The following is a 20973-nucleotide window of genomic DNA, read 5'->3' as shown; positions in this document are numbered from 1 at the left end:
TGAAATAAAAAAAAAATGCAATCATGAATTAACTAATACTTAGTTGAAAATATATTTAGTTTATGTAGAGTATATATACAGAGAATTGTAGATAATGAAATGTGGAGCACATCATTATGATGATAAAACACTCTATTTAAAAGCATATACAAATAGTCATAGTAAGATAAAACGAGTACAATCATTCGGGGTTCAATGCCATTTACCTTGATCATTTTGAATTAGCAATCGTTGAGACAAAAAATATTCTTCAAAACTATAATTAAACATTTATCCCTCAAAATCGACTACCATTTATAGCCATCTATATAAATGATCCAAGAAGATAGAGGAAAAGATACATACTTAAAAAACATTTGTATAATTCTCAACTTGCTTTCATTCAACTAGAAATATCATTACATTAGTCCAAGTAAAATTGAAGATCAAAAGGATGCAATACATTATTCGAACAAATGAATTCCCCCAATGGTAAATGAAATGAAATGAAATGAAATCAAATCAAATTTTAAGATTACAACACAGTCCAACAATCATTGAACATTGTTTACAATCTGTTTACTTGTCGTCTAATCTGCGCGGCCGTGAACAATAGGAATGATTCCCCTTTGCCAACTATATTTTCCTCAGTTGAATATTATGTGTTGATTCCGAGCGCCAAATGGGTTGTTTACCGCTTTGAACAACTGCGACATGCTCACCTTCTTTCGCTAGTCCTTGCTTCTGTAAGATTAAAAATAAATATTGAATTATAATCATGATATCAGACATAGGTAGTCGATTTTGGACACGGTTCAAAGCTCACTCTAACTGCTCAAATTGGCTATAGAGTGTGCTTATAACAGTATATGGATGTGATGCAGCATGTCACATATTCTTAACCTTATAACAATTTTTTAGTTTTAAATCGTATAATTGTCCAAAGATAAGCCTAAAAAATGTTCACCTCTAACAAAGTCAAAGCGTTGTTAAAAGTTTCCTCAGCATCTGCAGAAAACTCCATGTGTATGGGGCAAACGCCTTGGTATAGAGCTAATCTCTGCTGTATCTTCTTCCTGTTAGACAAGTAAAGCATAAAATCTATTAGATGGAGAAACCATACTTGCTAAAAAGACGCATAATTCGTGATGCCAGTGAATCAGCTCCTCAAGTTTCGCATATCAAATTGTTCTTAAAGATTTACTATTATATCTCAATATAAAGAGAGAGACATAAAAGGATCATCTATAAGCTTATATGGTTAATATAATGTAGATTAGGCAACTCACTCATTTGTGAAAGCGAAGATTGTGCCGCGCGGTCTATAGTGGCTCAGTAGAATAGCCATGAAGCCAGTTCTAGTGAAGACAACAATTGAAGTTCCAAGGTTATTAGACACCTTTGTTGCATGGTATGCAAACATTTCGCTCATATGGTTCTGCAAATGACAAAAATAAGAAGTAAAGAACATGCACAGCACGTAGCAAATATCAGATAAGTATGGAAGAAAACACTAGCCCTACCTTGAAGGCTTGGCCCAGATTTGCTGGAGTTGGTGGTGCAGTTATCGTAGCTTCCATCCGCAATGACACTGTGTGCATGACGTTAACTGCCTTCAGTGGGAACCTAATGAGCAATTTTAACCCAATCAATTACAATGCAAAGATATCTGGAGTATTGGCCTAGTTACAATGGAAAGTTAACTCACTTCCCGTGAGCAGTTTCTCCAGAGAGCATAATCGCATCAGCCCCTTCTTTAACTGCTATAGCGATATCTGATACCTCTGCTCGGGTAGGAGTGGGATGCACAATCATGCTTTCCAGCATATTTGTTGCCACTATGACCGTCTTGCCCATACTACGGCATAATCCAATAATTTCTTCCTGCAAATGCAAAAAAATGGCATATTTGTGTTGATAGCATGATGTATGGACTTGAGTGATATCACTAGCATGGATAAATCCAGTGACCCATCTTTCCAGCAGTCAAGTCAAGAATCATAGGCAAATAGCAAGGATGTCTTCCTTTAACACCACACTAATAATGTTACCTGCAATAAAGGGACCTCTTCAATCGGCAACTCTGCACCAAGATCTCCCCTGGCAACCATAGCCTGAAAAAAAATCAAGCTTCAGCTAAAACTGCCACCTAACATCAATATAGATGATATTATGAAAGGAAAAAAAGTAGTAGCAAATCAAGCAAGCGACTGACACTAGTTTGTCATGTGTCAGAAGCTAATGTTATCTCAGGCTTTCTTTTTCTAGGAGTGGTGAGTGATCCAATTATTTTGGAAAATAAGTAAACTATTTTATACCTCAAATAACAGACTACAAAAACACTTGGTGATTGACAACTTATGAGTGATACCCTAATCAACTTGAACGTCTATAAACTCAATTTCTTAAACAGAAATATATTTAAGAAGAAAATGCAATCCTTAGTGGCTAGTGCAAATAACAGCAAATCATTTTCCAAAGAGTGATTACTATTGATCAACTTACCCCATCAGATGCTGTTATAATCGAATGCAAATTTGGTATCGAATCTGCACTTTCAATTTTTACAATGACATGGATATCCGCGCCAGCATCTACAGGGATAAACATTCAGTTAAAGATTAGGCATTAACTAAGTCAAACATACAGTCGATACTCGTAAGCTGAAGTACGAATGCTGTTTGTACCTTTAAGATAATTCTTCAGTTCATGGACCACAGCTGCATCCTTGACAAAGGAAACAGCATAGAAGTCGATTTCGTTGTCCACTCCAAATTTGATATCATCCCAATCCTTTTCTGTTAAAGACAATTGGGAATGTCAACATTTGATAGAAAAGGTACTAGAAAGTAATAGAAGCATCACAGATGTCAGAAAGTATAATTGTTGATCTAACCAGTAATTGACGGCAGTGTTGCACTTTTTCCTCGAACATTGAGATGCCTTCGGGACATAAGCTCTCCACCATCAACAACTTCACACTTCACTGAATCTTTAGTCTTTGATTTCACCAAGAATGACATCATACCACCTGCATCATCCCACTGTAGACATTAAACAGGCAAAAATACAAAGACATTTTCACAAAAGTTTCTTCAAATGGTCTCCAAGTTGAGAAATTCAATTGGTGTAAACCATAATATTGTGTCCCCGCCCAGTCCTCCTGCCTCTGTCCGCTAACCTCTAAAGATAGATTGCATAGGTAAAAGGGAAATGCACCCACACACATGAAGATCATTTTATCTTCTAATCCTAATAGTAATACATTTTGGAAAAAATCCATAGTACTATATCATACTCAACTTCCCTTTGAATTTTGTAACGACGGTTCAAGTATAATTATGTAGAAGGGAAACTCCTTTCTTATGTGTTTGACATAGGTCATCCTGCCCTTGTTTACCATTTAAGCAAATGTACTTCATCCAATAATACATAAAAAAAACAAATAATGCTATACAAATTCGGTAGTGGGGAATTCTATATAATTGATCATGGCCAACTGGTAAGCTGCAATTATTGCCTTCCTAACCAGTAAGTCAACAATTCATCTCCCCCATCTAATACAAAGGACACATAGGACGTAAGAGGTATCCCCATAGCAACAGTCGACAACTCAACAGTTTTTGTAGAATCTGATTATTGTCCAATCTTAATCACAGTTAAGTTAGTAGTAGTAGTAGTAGTATCATACCATCAACAAGAAGCATGTCCCCCGCTTCGACATCATTAACAAAATCATCATAGTTCACACTGACGCAATCTGCCGTGCCAACTCCTCTTCGAATTGTGAAAGTAAATTCCTGACCAGGTTTAAGTGGAATAGGTTGAGGTAGATCACCACTCCTAACCTCAGGACCCTGACATTAGACGTCACAAAGCATTAGAAGCAAATTCATTTGCAATGCTGAAAATATCAGGAGGCAACATGACGCTCATTCTTGTGAAATGTTAGCCGAACTCAAATGTAATTGACAAACTAAGCACAACCCCTCTGCTCTCTTCCCGGCTTAAAAAAGGGAGTCACCTTGGTATCAAGCATGATGGCAATGACATTGTCTTTGGATTGAGCATTATATTCCTTGACCAAATCAATGACTTTCTGGTGAGATGCATGGTCTCCATGTGACATATTGAGACGGGCAACATTCATTCCAGCCTCTGCGAGCTTCCATATCATTTCCCTGGTGTTAGTGGAGGGACCGATCGTGCAAACAATCTTTGTCTTCCGGCCGACAGTAGGCTTAGACCATATAGCCGCTGATGTTCCACCAGGTTGTGGAATCCCTTGTACATATTGATTCTGCTCTTCTGCCTGGTCACGATAATTTGAAGAAAACTAATTTAGTAGTAGGACTTATCTGCTCAAGACATTTGCAAACCATTGGACACATTCAGATGTCGCATAAGAATATATCTAACCATTAGTATTAAATTAGATATTATCAGGATATCTCGCTTAACTTGATTGGGTCAAATTGGAAACAATGTCCTACGAGATCAGGCTTCATAGAAATTATTAAAAAAAAAGGAAGAAACTTTTAGTATTAGATGCCAATATTACTCATATGAATAATGATCGTATAAACAATACTATAGTAAGCAAATCACACCACTGTCCCAAAGCATAAATCATATCTCGAAAAAAGTATGGGGCCAACGAAATAACAAACTCTTCCCAACAGTAACAACATTCATAAAGTTGGAAACTTGATCCTCAAATAACACACCGGAATCACTTGCAGTTCAGAGCGCAAGGCGGTGACTCCGCGGTGACCCTTCTTCTTCTTCTTCTCAGTTAGTCCCAAAACCTTGGCTTCAAAGCCGCGAGCTGGCCTCAGCTCGTCGACACGGATCTTCAGTGATCCTGAGGCCGGATTAGCCGCAACAGCGCCATGAGTCAACCCCGCCGCCGTCGCCTGGGCCATTGCAACAATAGCTAACCTCTTGTAAAGCGTGGACGAAAAGAGGTGGAGAGAGAGAGAGAGAGAGAGGCGAGTAATTTATAAGTTGTGAGAGAGATGGGAGAAATGGTCGATGATTTAGGATGATCGGTTTCTTGTTTGTATCGAAAAAAAATGGAGGCTGGTGATCTCCCCAACAGTAGCTCAGCTCAGCACACAAGGTTGACAGCCATAGCCCATAGGGGTTTAAGTGCTAAAATAGGGTTTCGACTAATTCAAATTGGGGCCCAACGCATTTCCACTGGGGCCCAACAATTCAATTCACTACTACCCGAAATCTGAAAATCGAATTTAAACTTCAGTTTGAATTTTTTTTTATCTAGTTGAATTTAAGTAATTAAATTTTTTAGATGTTTGGATTGAATCCAGATATTTTATAATCCAAAATATATTTACAGGAGTAGTTTGATCAAGGCATAACCAAAATACGTAAGCTCATTGAAGTTAATTATTAGTTTGGTTTTGGTTCATTAATAATGCATGTGCAATTATCTGAGATTCAAGAGGTGAAAAAACCATAACTAAATTTTCTAAAATAAACTTTATAAAAGTTTTCGGTAACAATTCTAATGGTATTTGACCTTAGATTTTCGGATCTTTCAAATTGTTTGAATCAATCCAGGTTGGATTTTATAGTTCGAATTTACAAGATTTAGATTAGATCAAATGGATTGAATTGTGCAAAATCCAATCAGAAATCCGAATATATCTATACCAATTTTAATATATTAAAATTAAATTAAATATATAAATACATAAAATAAACAACATTAACTGTACAATCAGAAAAGGATAATACTAACATAAAATACTCAAATAAGATAATCCGTCGTATCATTTCTCATAATATAAATTCAATATGGTAAAGTCAAATTATTCGTTCATTAATTATTATTCATCTCCCGTAATTTGAAAAAACAAAAAGAAAAAAAAATTAGTGTGCTTTTAATTAATGCGAGAAAGAAAATGAATAAACGTTATAAACAACGCTCTGAATCGCGCCAATTCTTGAAATAAGGCGGGAAATTTACCTCTACTACTACTATCACTCAAAACTCCAATCCCTAATACCAGATTCTCAGATCCACCCCTTCCACAAGCATTAGGTATTTTTCACACATCAGTTTCCCCAAAATTAAGGGTTTAATTCGAGGAACATGGATGGATTATCAACCATTTGCGCTGGGCTAGGTATAGTCGAAGAAGATGACAATGGGAAGCGCATTGGATATGATAAGGGAGAGTATTGTTTAGGTGCCACTTCTTCTTCTTCTTTCTCTTTAGAAATTGAGATAACAGAGATATTTATTGAAATGTTTTTAATTCGATTTTGCTCAAAATATTTGGCAGATAACTTGAAGGATCTATTAAGGTTTCTAAGGCGGGACGATCCGGAGAAAAGGGATGTGTTCAAGCAAATCTGTAAATGGAATACTGTGGGGAAGGATTTGATACCGATTATTGAGTATTTCCAGGAAGACCGTAATTTGGTGTTGAATGCAGGTGAGACTGAATTGGGATTTTAAGAGTGTAATATGCTAGTAACAATAATGACGATTCAAGTTCTTGTCTTCTTGTAGTGAAAGTGCTGGTGTTTCTTACTATGCCCGTTGAGCCTACATCGGTTGACATATTGCAACAAATCGAGTATCTTTGGGGACTGAAGTCCGCTATTACGTTCAGTGATATTGTTCCAGTAATAGTGTCCCTTCTCGAAAGCCCATTAGAAAATCTCGAAAGGTCAGCTGTGCTTGTTGTTTTTACCTGCAGAAACAACTAATTTACTTTTTTTTGGTGACTATCAGAGATTAGGTTACTGGAAGTTCAATTGATTTTTTATCACTCGTTATGGAAATGGAAGTTGTAATGGTGTCTCTGGGCCCGGAGAGTGGAGACTGTCACATTTTTGCGTTTTATATCCTACCGGTCAGGAAACTTTAATGAGGGGATTATGTTTTTCGGTAGTTGGCCAGAAAATTTTTCAGAGTACTGAAGCATGTTCCAAATTTTTTTGTCGGATGAACCAATGTGTTCATTTTTGTGTGATACTTTATGAACTTAGATACTAAACATTTAACACTTTTGGAGGATGAGTGTATCATTCTGAAAATTAAAGAAAATCCACTTTTGGTTGTGGCAAAGATGAAAGGGAGATAAAAATTTAGTAGCAACATGATTTCTTAAAATGATTTGTTCTGAGAGACAAGAAGGTACATGGTGAATGATAGTGATTGCTTGTTATAGTATAAAAGATTGTAACTTGCATGTTTAAGTTGATCAATAGCAATATACTTCATCCTAATTTTTCTTCGGTCTTAAATTTCACCATTGAATCCAACATGACAATTTACTTCATGTTTTGCAGTGGATCTTTTATGGAGGATGACTGGAAACTTGTTCAGCTGGTCCTCACTTTATTTCGAAATGTCCTTGCTATTCAAGATATTTCAACCCAACAGAAAGCTGAAGGATCAGCCACTCGGTTTCTATTTATTCGAGACAGCTTTTTAGAATCATTGTTCCAGGAGAATGTTATGGACCTGATTTTGGTTTTATCACAACACACTGGTGGTTCTCAGGGCTACCTTCGTCAAGATAACTTGCTTTTACTAGAGACTTACTATCACATATTTAAAGGTCAAAATCCTGAGTTGATTGCAAAAGCATACTTGAAGAGCTACGAGGTTTGTGGATTGTTGTTTTTCCAAGATATTAATCAAATGTCCGTTTGCATTTTTTTGTGTCAGTTGAACCTTTCCTGGCTTCTTTATATCTGATTGTTCATGCTTCATCTTCATTACAACTTATGATATGTTGTTTAGGTTGAATATGATTCCGAAAATTTAGTTAGCAGTCTCCAGTCCATCATGAAAGAGGAACAAGAGAAAAGAAGGCTTACCAGATTTCACAATCTAAGTTGCTATTCGAAGTTTACTGGAACATATACGAGAGTCACCTTGGTATGACATATAATCACTCTTGATGTTCCAGCCTTGTAGTTCTGGCAAAAATATTGAACATTTATATTTTGTGGGGTTAACTGTAAATCTACAACAGGATGGTTCTAAAGCACTTCTGAAGGGAAACCCTTCTCCTTCTGATGATGCTTTGTTAAAAGGTCCTAAAGTTATCCGAGGTCCATCCAAACGAGAGAAATGGGAACATAGAGAACTACCGTCAACAAAAAATAAAACTCTGCAATTACTTGATGCTTTTATAAGCCAATTTCTGATGGGAGGATACAATGGTATTAATTTTTCAGCTACTAACATGGATATTTTTCCATGTTTTTCCTTCTCTGTGATTTCTGCTTGATATTTGATCTCATTTACATTATTTTTCCTCCAGTTCTGATGCAGTCAATCCGTGAAGATATTGATAAAGAGCATCTTGAGATTCAGAGCACTGATGTAATCATGTTTTTTAAGGTTGCTGAGTTTGTCACATCTTTTCAGTATCACAAGTGTGTAGCTTCTAAGGTATGAACCAACCGGTGAACTAAAATATACACATTCCTTGTGTAAATCTTCTGGTTCTTGCTTCATGTTTCAAAGCTTACATCGGCTTCTGTATGCATCGACAGCCTAGTATTGATGCTAACAATGAGGAGACAGCAAATTCTCTTGATGACGATGCCCTGTTTAAAGGTAGTATATGCGGCCCAATTGCTGAAACATTAACTGAGTCGATGTTTCTACTGGTCACTTCAAAATGGCGATATGCATTTGAAGCCTTGAAACAAACAAATGATTATAAGTTTCTTTCAGCAGCAGGGTCCCTTGCAAAAGTTATGGTAATTAATCTTCAAGCTCAAGTTCTACCTCATTCATCTTCAAAATTTTAATAACACCTATTGCCATATCAATTTCCTAATTTGCATGCCCTTTTACTTTACTCGAGAAGTATATGCATCTCTCTCTTAATAGATTTTTTCCATGAGTTTCTACAAGCATGCTATGTGTTGCTGTTTCTGACATATACAGTTATTTCCTTTGAAGATACGAATGCTGGATTTGGTGCTAAAGCAATCCCTAGAAGATTCAAAGGAACCTCAGACAGCTCGCATTCTTCTATACAAGTTATTCTATGATCAAACTGAGGAAGGGATGACTCGGTTTCTCTTGAATCTGATTAAATCCTTTGACACTCATAAACAATCTAAAAGGTTTCCCACTTATTTCCCTTTAACACTGTGCTTCAAAAATCATAAAAGTGTTCACCTTAACAAAAACTGTGCTCACCTAAAAAATGCAACTCATTTTGACTTGAACACCCATGCACATATAAAGATAAAATATATATCATACTATATGATTTTGTCTTTGAAATCTCTTGCATCAACAAATGAATTACTCATCTAGTTTGATTTGTAGCTCCTTGGTCTTTGTTTTAACACTGATGGCGAGTTCATCATTTATGTCAAGGCATTGGGGGTTTCAACTATCATACTCTTTGGTGTTTAGTAGCACTTCTCCCATAATGAAAAATTTATTAGTATTTGTTTTAATATGGCTGACAGTTGTTTACTCTTGTTGGTATTGTATCAAGTCACGATTCCTTAAAATAGTCTAATTTTGTAAGTCTGGGATTGATTTTTATATTACGAAGGCAAAGTAAGTTATTTTGGACCTCTAAATATGTTGCTAATCACCATATAATATCTTGTTATTCACCTGCAACTCTGTACCAGTTTAGCTTGTTTGTTGCAGAGAGGAGTCAATTATTTTAGCTTATTAACTTTAAGCTTCAAATTCTTAAGTACTGGTAATCCTATAGCAGCATCATGTCACTTAGAAACTAAATGCGCAACTTGAATACACAACATGCACATGCTAGGATTAAACTTGGGATGCATCATGCATTGGCTTCAGTAATTTCATTATCCGAAAATAAGTTTTAGTTCATTTGTCTTTTGTATTGCTTTGTTAATCATGCTTTAATGATTTTTCTAGTGATCTTGCCAACTTGGTGGAAACTGTGCATGTGGTTCTGCGACTACTGGAAAACCTCCAAGCACGAGGCACTCTGAGGGTACATTTGATTTGCAATTAACTTTTTATCTATAGCTACTTGTTTTCTGTAGACTTGGTTAAAATTCATGGTTTTCTGCTCATTAAGCTGCACACAGAAGTGCCTAAAAATCTTTAGATTTTAAATTGTATTTAGAGCTATAAGTTATCCTACTTATTTCCTGGAGTTTCTTGTACTGCTGTACTGCATAATTCGAATAGTCATTCTTTAGGTGATTATATTTTATCGATAATCTTTGTCCTAATTTTTATTAGATGCCTTTTAAGTGCTGCTGCATATTGTCCAACTTGATTCTAATCATGGTGCGTTTCTGGATTTTTTGCTTTCTTGATCGAAAGCAAGGGTTCAGTATATGTTCTGTAGAAAGGTCAATTACACAAGAGAAAATTGTCTGGAGAAGAAAAAAATGATGTCAGAAGGGATGATTTTATCCCTTCAGCATAAATTTCTGAAGGGATAATTTATCCCTTTCTTTGAGTTATCAGTTTGCCAAGACTCGGGCAGTAGTAGCATTTGAATGCTTTATCTTACTATCTTCTATAAATGTTTGAATAAAACAACAAACATATGCTTCCATTAAAGTCTTATATGTCTTCAGATTCAATATATATTGTAACTTGTACATTCTGTATATTTAAGATTTTAACTTTTCTTAAATTAAGGTCTCAAAAAAGTTGAGAAAGAGAAAAAAGAAGGCAGAAACCAAGAACGAAAATGTTTGTGAACCAAGTGTGGGTGATGTCAGTATCCAGAATGAGATAGGCAGCTCCACTTGTGAAGAACCAAATGATGTCAACATGTTGGAAAAGGAGACATTAATAAATGACGAGTTTAGTGCTGAGGCTGATGAAAGCATCAGGGATGCCATTAAGGTTGATGAACCTGAAACGAATCCAGCCAACCTGACATGCAACAATGCGGAGGTGGATGACAAAAATATCACTGAAAATGATGGTCTGCACACTGATGATTCTTCTGATGAGCAGCCAATATTGGCAGATGAAGTTGATTTTAAGGTATCTACTTTGGTATCCGCTCTTGCTAGCAACACTATTATTCAGAAGTTGTGCTGGTTGCTGAAGTTCTATAAGACCAATTCCATCATGACGAATCATTATATAATAACTGTGCTCCGACGTATTTGTGATGATCTTGAACTGTCCCCGATGCTGTATCAGGTATATATATGAGCAGTTATATTGCAATATATACCTTGTTTCATTTGGAAAAGATAATTTTAGATGTAAGTGTCTCACGATGATATCTCAATCAATTCTACAGCTATCACTCCTCACAATATTCTATGATATCCTGGAAGAGCAGAAATCAAGGCCACACAAAGAATATGAAAACATTGTCGACTTTTTGAAAAGTTTGACACGGAGAATGCTGCGGAAAATGAAGAATTATCCCCTTCTTTTGGTTGAAGTTCTATTTGTGAAGACACGAAAAGAAAGCCATTATATAAATTGTGGATCTATGCTTAATGAGCTAAACAGTATAAAAAATGAATCTGGGGAAGGCAGAAACGGAACCAAAAAGAGTGGAAGTGGCTTTTTTGATGATCAAAAATGGGTTCGCAGGAATTTAGCTGATGCCCTAGGTGATGATGATTATGACAACCAAGAGTAAGATATCTTCAACATTAGTTCATATTTCTTCTTGCAGCTTTCCAGAGGGAGCTAAAAACTTAAACTGATTTGTCATTTGAATTAGAATAAGAGCTAATTCCACAAATAATTTATTTTGGATTTACTGATTTGACCTAATGCATAATGACTGGCATGATTTCCATTTTTCTAGATCAGAATGTTGATATTTTCTCTGATGAGATTCTGATGAATGCTGTACAGGGCAGATGGTCCTTTCAAAGAAAACTTTCAGAAGTTCAGGCAAAATCCAGTGGAAGAAATGATTGAAGAGATTGCAATATCTGACAGGTACGACGGTCTCTTTACAATTTTAGCTCTTTTCTGGTTTCTTTTTTTTTTGTTCTCATCTTTTGTTGCTTCCCTTAATTCAGGGAGAGTTCTGAAGAGAAAACTGGCGAGCTATCATCAAGGAGAGGAAATGGCCTTATTCTTACTGATGAAATTACTGGAAAGCTTAAGGATCTCTATGAGAAGTTAGTTCTTCCTAAATTTGATTATATTGACAAAGCTTTTTGGACCATTAGAAGACACTAGTCCTCTAGCATGAACTCAGCTTTTAATAATCATCTGAATGTATTCTTTTCATCACTGGTGGTTTAGTTTCCTGCTACTTTGAGACTTTTATTTTGCTTTGACATTCCAAATCGCCACAATTTACTAAGATCCTGGTATGTTAGGTATAAGGATAACCCAGAATGTAGTACGCTCATTGCTGGAGAGCTTGATCCAGATGGAGATATTTCAAAACTACAAATTTCTAAGTTTCTTAGACAGCTTGGACTTAAACTGCCAGCTAAAGAAAAGAAGCAGAGCTCTAAAACCTCCAATCAACTTCAGGGAAACAAGAGGGATGCTTCAAAAGATACGACTCATCCCAATTTAACTCCAACAGAGAAAAGTTCATCCCCAAAGAGACCACTGTAAGTGCTTTAAGCATTATGCATGATCTGTGTTTATCGCTAGCTTATATGCCGTACTTCATGCTTATTAAATTCTGACTTATCACATAGGTTGGTTTAATTGAAATGGAAAAATTTTGAATAACAAGATTATCTGTCTTCTGTTTAAGTTGATTGATGCGCCTTCTTACTCTTCCTTGTCAGGAACTCTAGAAAAAGAGTAGATGCATTTAGTGTTAGTCAGGAACAGGAGATCAAAGATTTATTTGAACAGTAAGAGTTCTCGAACTATGTCATGCGTAGTTTACTTATATGACCTTTTACTCAAATAATTAAGATATTTTCGTGCTATATTTAACTTGCTGAAGGTTCAAAGATCACAAGAGGTGCAGCTACATGATTGCTAATGCACTTGATAGCAGTGGCAGTATTTCCACCTCTCAGGTTTCTAGAAAACTTAAGCAACTAGGCCTTGTTAGGCCAAAACAGAAGCCTCAGGCTAGCATGCATTTGAGGGATGAGATTGTAAGCGAATTTCCTTCAGAAGGTGCAGGCAACTCTGATAGTGAAACATTATCGTCTCTGAAGATCAGGTAACCTCAAACCACACCACTCTTTGCATGCAATTGCATATCTCAAGCCCTAACTAATAGTTGAACAAAAAGACCTAGTACTTTATTTTCCAACTATGAGCAACCTAATATCTGATTAAAGGAAAGGTAGTTTTATTTATGAAAATTGGTTTACATCTTAAACTCACTTCTGAGGCTACAAACTCTCAGTTGCATGTTAGTGAGATTTCCATAATTAGTAATGGTGAGCAATAGAGTTCATTGAAGTGTGCAAGATCTGACCGGGCATCTCATGCACCCTACTTAATGATCATATGTTACTTCAGTCAGTTTTCCTTCACATTAAAAATGGCACAGTTACCTGTTCTAATGTTAGAATATTTAACTCCTGTTGTCTTTCTTTTAGGGGCAAACATAATCGAAATGGAAAGAACACTGATAAGAGTAAAATTAAGAAGGTAGCACGGGAATCTCCAGGAGACATCTCTGATGATGAATTACTTAGCTCTGTATTGGCGTAAGTCTCTGTCTCTCCCTCTCTCTCTCTCTCTCTCTCCATATGCACATGCACATCATGGATTGCAGAGTGTTAACTAGTGGTACTTGTGTCAGTATGAAAAAAGCCATACATAGGACGTGTTAATATATATGTTCTGTTTTGCCATATTTAGCATGAAAACATGGTTGAGCTCAGAAATCATTTTCAGAATATCTAAGGATCTCCTTGTATGATATATGTATTTAACTTCGGTTCTATTCTATTGTCAGTAACTTTTTAAGCCAAGGATGTTGTTCTTTCAGTAACTTATTATATAGTTCTGCCCTATGCTAGGATTAATTGGTATTTGAGAAAAAGGCTGTAGGGTGAAAATTGCAACCATATACAGTCACCATAAAGAAGCTGGTTTTATAATGCAAAGCTTCTTTCCGTTCTAGTAATTCTTTGTTATATGTTGCTAAGTACTCTGTTATTTTACTCAGGAAAACAAAGAAAAAACCCCGTATCAGTGATGATGACGATATGGTTCTGGATGATTTATTCGGGGAGAATTTACCCGATACCAACTTAGCTGGCAGGGATACCCAAATCTCAGAGAGGTACTCAGAAAGTCACAAAAGCGGTTTCAAGTCTTGGGTTGCAGTATATATATGTCTGCATTTGTTTTTTGTAGTGCCTAAAAATTACCATTTTGCCTACAATTCTCTTCAGTTTCAGGGCCGATACAGTACAATCCAAGCAGACGGGTTCCGAAGAGATTGATGTTTCAGTTGCTAACGACTCTCATGACTTGACAACTGAAACAATTGGAGAGAGAACTAACGAAGAAGCTCTCGGTAATGAACTGGCGGATTTTGATGAAGACACGCAGCCTGTAAGCATCACACAGGAAAGTAGTGCATCTAGAAGGCAGCGGAGGATGGTGATCGACTTTGAGGATGATGAGGAATAACCTCCTCGGTGACCATATCTGAACTGTGTATAGCTAATTATCAAATGCTGCAAATAGGTAGAATTCAAAATGTAGAGCCTTCTTTATTCAACTACTCTTATAACGCAAGCCATGTCAAGATATGGCTTTGTTTCCAATGGTTATGCTTTGGCATGTGTTCTCTGTTCCATCATGTTTGCTTTCTTTCTGCTACGTTTCATCTCGTGAATTGGCTTGTCCAGAAGGTGTAAAAAACAAAAAGAAAAGATTGTGACAAGAACATAATATCATGTTGTATGCTAAGTATAACACTTGTATCTCATGTTAGTTATGATATTGCTATAACACTTGCAAACAAGGATTTGGAATCAAAGTAAGAATTATAGTAATAAAAAAAAACCAACAAATGAGCCAACGCAACAAAACTGAGGCAATGGTCATATACATTTCAATAACCAAGATGTTTTACAAAGCAAGGCAACCTTGAATATTACCGACTCCGACTATGTCACTGAAAAACCTCAGATATTAGTAGTATAGTACATCAAGAACTAATCAAGCATACCTATGTGCAGTCCATCCAACAAGTTGTTTGCAAGAAGACATATCTTCTCTCAGTAAAGGAATGTATTTGGTACTACATGTTATAAACTTGCTATCATACGTGTAAAAGACTAAGAAACAAATGTTCTTTACAAGATATAGAGTAAGGATACCAAACATATGAATCGATCCACCTGTTCCAGCTGCTGCTAAAAGCCTTCCACTGCGATTGAAGCTCAAAGAGGTTATTGCTGGTGGATCTTTTCCTAGAGGAAGGACAGCCTTCAAGAAAAGTTGAAGAAGTGAGGATTTATGATTCTTTATTCAGAAGGGAAAGGTAAGAGCATGCATTAATGTTTCTTGATTCACATACAGCGTCGCGAGGAACGATTACATACCACAGCTTTCCAAGACTTCAAGTCCCATACAGTCAATGAGGCAAAACCCAAGCTATCAGAAGATTCAGAACTACCAGAAACTTGCCTGCAAAGGGTATTGGATGCTACGATTTACAAATTCTTTTGATTCTTTCTTTGTTACAATGGGAGAGCCTAAAACTATCATCTCTCAGAAAGAGAATTGCATGCCTGCAGGGCTAAAGTGAATGATATATAGCAAGTTCATAAGTACCTCCCAGACGCTGCTGCAGAAACCAAAATAGGCTACACGGGACTGCATTTCAGGTCCAAAATACTGAAGTATGATGATGATCAGGATAGGTGGAAAGCGAAAGAAGCAAATATAATTGACACAAAGGTTATAGATGAATATCCAAAGGACAGAAGAAGAACACCTCGGATATGCTTTTGAAGACTTTAGATCACAAACAAACCGCTTAGCATCTGCATTCCATGCTTTTATGCATCCATCAGAAGTGCCCATGAGTAGCTTTAGTCAAACAGACAATAAAATCAAATCAGATGCTCAGTCTTCATTACTTGGTGAGTACAGTAATTCACAAGATTAGACCAAAAGAAACTTCAATTTAAATATAAAAACACTCAGAAACATACCAAATTATTGGACCTGCAATCCCACTCAAGAGACATGGTCTCAGTTCCACAGTGGATGGTTGCATTTCTTGATGTCGGTGCTGATGAATCAAAGGTCCATATACTACACCACAGCAATATGAGAAAGGATAGCACAACAAGTATGTCAATAGGGAGGCATAAATTAAATCTGAAAATATTATTTGAACAGGACAAAAGATTACCATGGCCATAACAAATAATAACCTTAGGGAAAAAGACCAAAACCTCAGGAATGACTAACCTGTAACAGAGACTTCTTTAAAGCTTTGGCTATCATCATTACTTCTACTGTCAACAGCAGGGTCGTTCGAACCAGACTGAGAAATAAATCATTCCACCATTTGAGTATTGTATCCAATAAGAAAATGTCTGTTTTATTTGGTATGTGATAAAGGACTCACACTGGATTGTGCCTCCTTTTCCTTCAACGAAGTCTGAGCTTGAGATAACTTGAGAGAAAGATGCTGTATCTCTTGTTGCAGCTGCTTCACAGTGTCCCTTTCAGAAACTATATTCAATAAGGCAGGGGTACGTGGATAAGCTCAGAAAAAACACATATATTAATTAGTTGTAGACACTACCAATTCAAATAATTGACTCCCCAAATCAATGACAAAGACAAGAAAAGAAAGGAAACATAACATATAACTTGAATACATGCATATACACATCAATCATTTCAAAGCCTCTTATTGCAATGAACCAGAAGCAAAGCTGGTATGCCTATTGTTTACAATTACAACACAGAAGCAGTTATTTACATAGCATTGCTACATTGAAAGTCAAGAACTACTAGCTGCATTCAATCTATTGATTAAGGATATGAGGTCCAGTGAGCATTATCCTCAAGAAAGTCCTAAGAGAAATGTACAACGTTTGGAACCACTCATCCGAAAAGAAGTCGTTAAACCGTGAATCCAAATGCGGATTCGGCAAATAGGGAAGCGCTGCAACGACCAAAAATCAACAAGATCAGAGCCATAACAACAGTGCAGAGAATTGAATTAATCGAAAGCGATACTCACAGAACCAATTACACCAACTCGGATCAGTCCGCGCGAGACCTTTCCCATGATACTCGAACAGCTCCAGCACTGCGTCTCTCTTCTCATGTTTCAAGCAATAAACAACGTAATAACGCAAGACTGACTGCTGCAATTTCGCAGCAATATCAATCCATTTCTGATCCGAATTTGTGAAAGTGCTGAAAAAGATTAGCAGATCGATCAACTTGGCAGCCTCATATTGGGGGACGTAGACGCCGAAAATTAGGTTCATAATGTCGTCGACTTGAAATCCTTTGCCAACAATATCAGTTGCTAAGTCTTTCTCGAAGGCTTGCAGTGTGCTGGTGAATCCTCTGTACACGAGGAATTCTTTCACTAATCCATCCGCGAATTGGAGTTGCTCCATTCCTTCTTTCTTGAATCTGGTTTTCTCATCCGCAAAGAATCTTGGGCTTAGATATATATAGGTTTGTTGGATTTCAGCTGCTAAATTTTTGGAAATCCAGAACAAAAACGGTTCTATTTTTTGGAGATATTCACTAGGCCGGTAATATAGTTTATGATTTTTGTTGGAATTTGATAGTATATATTTGGTAGAGCTCATTAAAAGTATTAGAAGATTCACATATTTTTAGAGTGGGACTTTGTAAAATTATTTAGCTAGTAGTAAATATTTATGGGGAAGCTATAAAGTTGTATGCAAGAAAATGTGATTTTTTTTTTTAAAAAAAAGAGGTTATTTTAGAACAAATGGTTTGCTCAAGTGATGAAGTGTGAAGAGATGAAGCCCTATTAAAATTGTGTATACCAGTACTAACTCTTGTTCTAATCTCAATCCAATCCAATGCAGATATAGATATAGATATTTATCTAGGCGACATGGTGGAATAGCTACATGTTGCATGAGAAGAAGAAGGATGAGTAGTGATAGTAAATGAACTATAGTGATTGAATTCCCTCTTCATAGCCTTGTACACATTATCCAATCCTTCCTCAATTAGCTCCACCACAGCCTGCGGCATCGGCGGCTCGTTTATCTCCACCGACCCCTCCAACATCTTCACCACGTCCCCCATCGTCGGCCTCACCGCAATCTCATCCTGGATGCACCAAAACGCCACCCCCAACGCCCTCGCCACCTCCACCTCCTCCACTGCCCCTTCCAGCCGTCTGTCGGCCGCCTTCGCGGCCCTCCCCATCTTCATCTCCTTGAAAGCCCACCCAGGGTAGAAGAAATCCTCTGTATCATAGCTCATATCTAAATTCCTCCTCCCACCTATGATCTCCAACAGCAGCATCCCATAACTATACACATCCGCCTTTACAGTTATGGGACGGTTGCTCACCCATTCAGGAGCCAGGTACCCTCTCGTCCCACGTATCATGGTCACCACCCGCGACGCCTCCCTCCCCATCATCTTGGCTAGCCCAAAGTCCGACACCTTGGGCTTGAAGTTGTCGTCGAGGAGAATGTTTTCTGGCTTTATGTCGCAGTGGATTATCCTGTCCCGACACTGTTCGTGGAAGTACGCGATTCCTTGTGCAGTACCTACCGCCACTTGAAACCGAGTTTCCCAGTCTAGAATCCTGCTGCAACTGGATGAGAAGATCCACTTATCCAACGATCCATTCTTCATGAACTCGTAAACCAAAAGCCTCTGGATCCCCTCCGAGCAATATCCCCACAATCTCACCAAATTCATATGATGCATTGAGCTAATAGTGTTCACTTCTGTAATGAACTCCTTCTCCCCATGAGGCAGGATTCTGTCTAGCTTCTTCACCGCGATCAATGTCCCATCGCTTAGACTTCCCTTGTACACGCTCCCGAATCCTCCTACATCAAAACAAACGAATCAGCAACCCATCTTCATATCTATACATTATTGCCATATAAAACAATCAGTCTAAGGAAAGAACTGCAAATCACTATATAAGTCTCATTACCTGTTCCCAGTAGCTGCGAAAAGTTACTAGTCTTGAACTGCAAATCGCGGTAGCTAAAACTGATGGGCTGGCCCGACACGATGAGAGAACTCTCGAGAGCTCGTCTCAGCTTCCTCTTCCGACGAACGTTGATATACAACATGCAAACAAGAAGGCCTATTAGCACAGTGATGCTCAAAACAATAGGGAGCACCACAACCTTCCCTGTTTCCTCACTGGTTAACCCATCCCCATCCGAATCCACCTTCACGAACACAGTCGAGCCGAGATCCTCATACCCTCCGAAATCCAACCTCCTCAAAATCCAACAGTACGGCTTCTCCTCATTCAAACCATAAACCGAAGCAACACAATCACAATCCGACAAGCAAGCGTCTCCGCATTTGGACACCGTCCCCTCGTCGCTATAATTCGCAATCACCGACGATTCAGAGAAGTAGTAATTCGTATCCTTCAGGACAGACATCTTCAAATTAGGCGTCACATTCTCATGATTCGCCCCACACATAATTTCCGACGAATTCCCGTAGCAGCTGATTCCCTCTTCGGAATCCGCTGTCCCGGGCAGACAGGAGCAAGACGCGTTCGTCTTGCTCCTGTCCAGGTTACATATCCCGTTGCCGCATATCCCGGCGATGTTGCATGGATTCGACTCGGCGGCCCACTCCGCCACCCACTGCCTCGATCCGTTGACGTCGTTGTCCCACCGATACATCCTCAGGTTGCCGTTAGCTTCCAAGATCAATCTCCGGATAACCACCGGGCTACTCGTCCGGTTCATCGCCGCGGATAAGCCGCCGCTGTCGTTGTCGTTCTTGTACACGTAGACGGCGCCGTCGGCGGAGGAGCCGTAGACTATGCCGAAGCTGCCGCCGTCGTCCATGACGGCGAAGACGTCCCCGGTGACGTTCGATATGTCGGGACCGGACCAGTAGGAGAAGTTTGACAGCGGCTCCGGCGGAGAATCGGGGGATTCGGGGAGATTGTAGGTGAGGGCGAGGCTGAGGGAGGTGGGCTGCTGCTGCATTTTGAGGGTGTAGTAGCCGTCGCGGGAGGAGGATTTGGAGGAGGTGAGCTCGAGATCGGCGGTGAGGGGTTGGCCGGGGAGGAGGGTGTCGGAGGGATGGGAGAAGCTCTGCCACGCGACGGTTTGGTTGGGGCCGTAGATGATGAAGTTGCCGTTGTCGGACATGGCGGCGGTGGGGGAGCCGGAGGTGGTGGAGTTGGAGGACCAGAAGGTGGCGCTGCCGTCGGTGAGGACGAGGTTGCCGTTGGGTTGGAACTCAAGGATTGCGTCTTTGCTGACTGGAGAATTTCTATATTTAAATTATTTAGATAAAATGATGAATGGTTTGGTCAACAAATTTAATCGTTATTCTAACTTCCATTAATACTCGTGTGGCATATTTTCAAGTATAGTAATCGTGGTATATACACCAATAGTAAAATATTTCATCTTTTGTATACTCCATTACTTTTATGGAGTAATAAAATGCTAGTAGGACACATTAAAATGAGAAAAACGAGCTAGCCCTTTATTGACATATAAATGGAGTGATAAAATGAGAGATTTGAGCAAATTACGGAAATGAGCATTACTTACATGTCAGGAGACCAAACAAACGTGCGATCACTAGGAAGTTGATAAAACCATATTCCGAGCTGAAATTGATTGTTTCTTGAGTTTGTCTCGGCAAATCCGAAGGCAAAAGTCTCATTGTCTGAAATCCATGCTTGCTTCTCCCGTGCAATCAATCGTGAGCCGGGTGTGACCCGACCTGACACAATGGATCCGAAGAGAGATAGGACTGCCCAACACACGGGTAAATAATAGACCCGAACCATATTATTAGAAGAGAGAAATGACTGAAACTATATGCTTCATTTCAATTTGAAGAAGCCGTGGTTCAAGGTTTAA

General features: G+C 38.3%; 5 protein-coding genes across 8 annotated transcripts; 1 reads left to right on the top strand and 4 right to left on the bottom strand.

The window, feature by feature from the left end:
- Window positions 1-361: 361 nt before the first annotated feature.
- LOC121785043 (plastidial pyruvate kinase 2-like) lies at window positions 362-5091 on the bottom strand. Its single transcript, XM_042183379.1, has 12 exons — window positions 4707-5091; window positions 4004-4291; window positions 3671-3836; window positions 2876-3010; window positions 2667-2777; window positions 2485-2573; window positions 2031-2093; window positions 1688-1863; window positions 1503-1605; window positions 1269-1417; window positions 947-1055; window positions 362-723 (listed from the first exon to the last, which is right to left on the bottom strand). The coding sequence occupies exons 1-12, from the start codon at window positions 4902-4904 to the stop codon at window positions 616-618; spliced, it is 1695 nt and encodes a 564-aa protein (XP_042039313.1). The 5' UTR covers window positions 4905-5091; the 3' UTR covers window positions 362-615.
- Window positions 5092-5939: 848 nt separating this feature from the next.
- LOC121783898 lies at window positions 5940-14704 on the top strand. Its single transcript, XM_042182082.1, has 20 exons — window positions 5940-6194; window positions 6291-6443; window positions 6521-6680; window positions 7306-7624; window positions 7763-7900; window positions 7998-8187; window positions 8289-8419; window positions 8524-8733; window positions 8939-9105; window positions 9893-9971; window positions 10634-11149; window positions 11253-11599; window positions 11825-11911; window positions 11995-12096; window positions 12301-12543; window positions 12727-12795; window positions 12891-13115; window positions 13501-13611; window positions 14076-14192; window positions 14305-14704. Exons 1-20 carry the CDS (start codon window positions 6098-6100, stop codon window positions 14543-14545), a joined length of 3702 nt encoding a protein of 1233 aa, XP_042038016.1. The 5' UTR covers window positions 5940-6097; the 3' UTR covers window positions 14546-14704.
- A 246-nt stretch (window positions 14705-14950) lies between these two features.
- LOC121784606 (WD repeat-containing protein 91-like) lies at window positions 14951-17712 on the bottom strand. 2 transcript variants are annotated; one of them, XM_042182777.1, is made up of 9 exons: window positions 17127-17712; window positions 16503-17048; window positions 16343-16418; window positions 16081-16183; window positions 15861-15955; window positions 15698-15760; window positions 15466-15550; window positions 15241-15349; window positions 14951-15132 (listed from the first exon to the last, which is right to left on the bottom strand). In XM_042182777.1, exons 1-2 carry the CDS (start codon window positions 17710-17712, stop codon window positions 16909-16911), a joined length of 726 nt encoding a protein of 241 aa, XP_042038711.1. In that variant the 3' UTR covers window positions 14951-15132; window positions 15241-15349; window positions 15466-15550; window positions 15698-15760; window positions 15861-15955; window positions 16081-16183; window positions 16343-16418; window positions 16503-16908. The 2 variants fall into 2 exon arrangements, with proteins under 2 accessions (XP_042038711.1, XP_042038710.1); XM_042182776.1 differs by having other exon boundaries at window positions 14951-15349.
- LOC121784386 lies at window positions 15080-16869 on the bottom strand. Its single transcript, XM_042182534.1, has 8 exons — window positions 16863-16869; window positions 16503-16609; window positions 16343-16418; window positions 16081-16160; window positions 15900-15955; window positions 15466-15550; window positions 15262-15349; window positions 15080-15198 (listed from the first exon to the last, which is right to left on the bottom strand). Exons 1-8 carry the CDS (start codon window positions 16867-16869, stop codon window positions 15080-15082), a joined length of 618 nt encoding a protein of 205 aa, XP_042038468.1.
- An 89-nt stretch (window positions 17713-17801) lies between the features above and the next one.
- LOC121784604 (G-type lectin S-receptor-like serine/threonine-protein kinase At5g24080) lies at window positions 17802-20973 on the bottom strand. 3 transcript variants are annotated; one of them, XM_042182773.1, is made up of 3 exons: window positions 20659-20973; window positions 19056-20371; window positions 17802-18945 (listed from the first exon to the last, which is right to left on the bottom strand). In XM_042182773.1, exons 1-3 carry the CDS (start codon window positions 20898-20900, stop codon window positions 17975-17977), a joined length of 2529 nt encoding a protein of 842 aa, XP_042038707.1. In that variant the 5' UTR covers window positions 20901-20973; the 3' UTR covers window positions 17802-17974. The 3 variants fall into 3 exon arrangements, with proteins under 3 accessions (XP_042038707.1, XP_042038708.1, XP_042038709.1); XM_042182774.1 differs by having other exon boundaries at window positions 19056-20356; XM_042182775.1 differs by having other exon boundaries at window positions 19056-20360; window positions 20659-20906.

Source organism: Salvia splendens, chromosome 21, assembly GCF_004379255.2.
Source record: "Salvia splendens isolate huo1 chromosome 21, SspV2, whole genome shotgun sequence".
NCBI lineage: Eukaryota > Viridiplantae > Streptophyta > Magnoliopsida > Lamiales > Lamiaceae > Salvia > Salvia splendens.
Note: the sequence above shows the minus strand (reverse complement) of the source record. Positions and strands in the feature narration are given on the sequence as shown.

Excerpts from the sequence above, each read along its gene's own strand:
- LOC121784604 (XM_042182773.1), bottom strand. The coding sequence starts at position 20,900 with ATGGTTCGGGTCTATTATTTACCCGTGTGTTGGGCAGTCCTATCTCTC. Across the intron at positions 20,372-20,658 it reads TTTGTTTGGTCTCCTGACAT|AAATTCTCCAGTCAGCAAAG; the intron begins GTAAGTAATGCT and ends ATTTAAATATAG. Across the intron at positions 18,946-19,055 it reads TTCGCAGCTACTGGGAACAG|GAGGATTCGGGAGCGTGTAC; the intron begins GTAATGAGACTT and ends GTTTTGATGTAG.
- LOC121784386 (XM_042182534.1), bottom strand. Across the intron at positions 16,161-16,342 it reads TAAAGAAGTCTCTGTTACAG|CACCGACATCAAGAAATGCA; the intron begins GTTAGTCATTCC and ends TTGATTCATCAG. Across the intron at positions 15,956-16,080 it reads ATTGCAGGTCCAATAATTTG|CTACTCATGGGCACTTCTGA; the intron begins GTATGTTTCTGA and ends GTTTGACTAAAG.
- LOC121785043 (XM_042183379.1), bottom strand. The coding sequence starts at position 4,904 with ATGGCCCAGGCGACGGCGGCGGGGTTGACTCATGGCGCTGTTGCGGCT. Across the intron at positions 2,778-2,875 it reads AACACTGCCGTCAATTACTG|AAAAGGATTGGGATGATATC; the intron begins GTTAGATCAACA and ends TGTCTTTAACAG. Across the intron at positions 1,864-2,030 it reads AAGAGGTCCCTTTATTGCAG|GAAGAAATTATTGGATTATG; the intron begins GTAACATTATTA and ends TTGCATTTGCAG.
- LOC121784606 (XM_042182776.1), bottom strand. The coding sequence starts at position 17,712 with ATGAGCTCTACCAAATATATACTATCAAATTCCAACAAAAATCATAAA. Across the intron at positions 17,049-17,126 it reads GAGTTGGTGTAATTGGTTCT|CGCTTCCCTATTTGCCGAAT; the intron begins GTGAGTATCGCT and ends TGGTCGTTGCAG.
- LOC121783898 (XM_042182082.1), top strand. The coding sequence starts at position 6,098 with ATGGATGGATTATCAACCATTTGCGCTGGGCTAGGTATAGTCGAAGAA. Across the intron at positions 6,444-6,520 it reads TAATTTGGTGTTGAATGCAG|TGAAAGTGCTGGTGTTTCTT; the intron begins GTGAGACTGAAT and ends GTCTTCTTGTAG. Across the intron at positions 13,116-13,500 it reads TTATCGTCTCTGAAGATCAG|GGGCAAACATAATCGAAATG; the intron begins GTAACCTCAAAC and ends TCTTTCTTTTAG.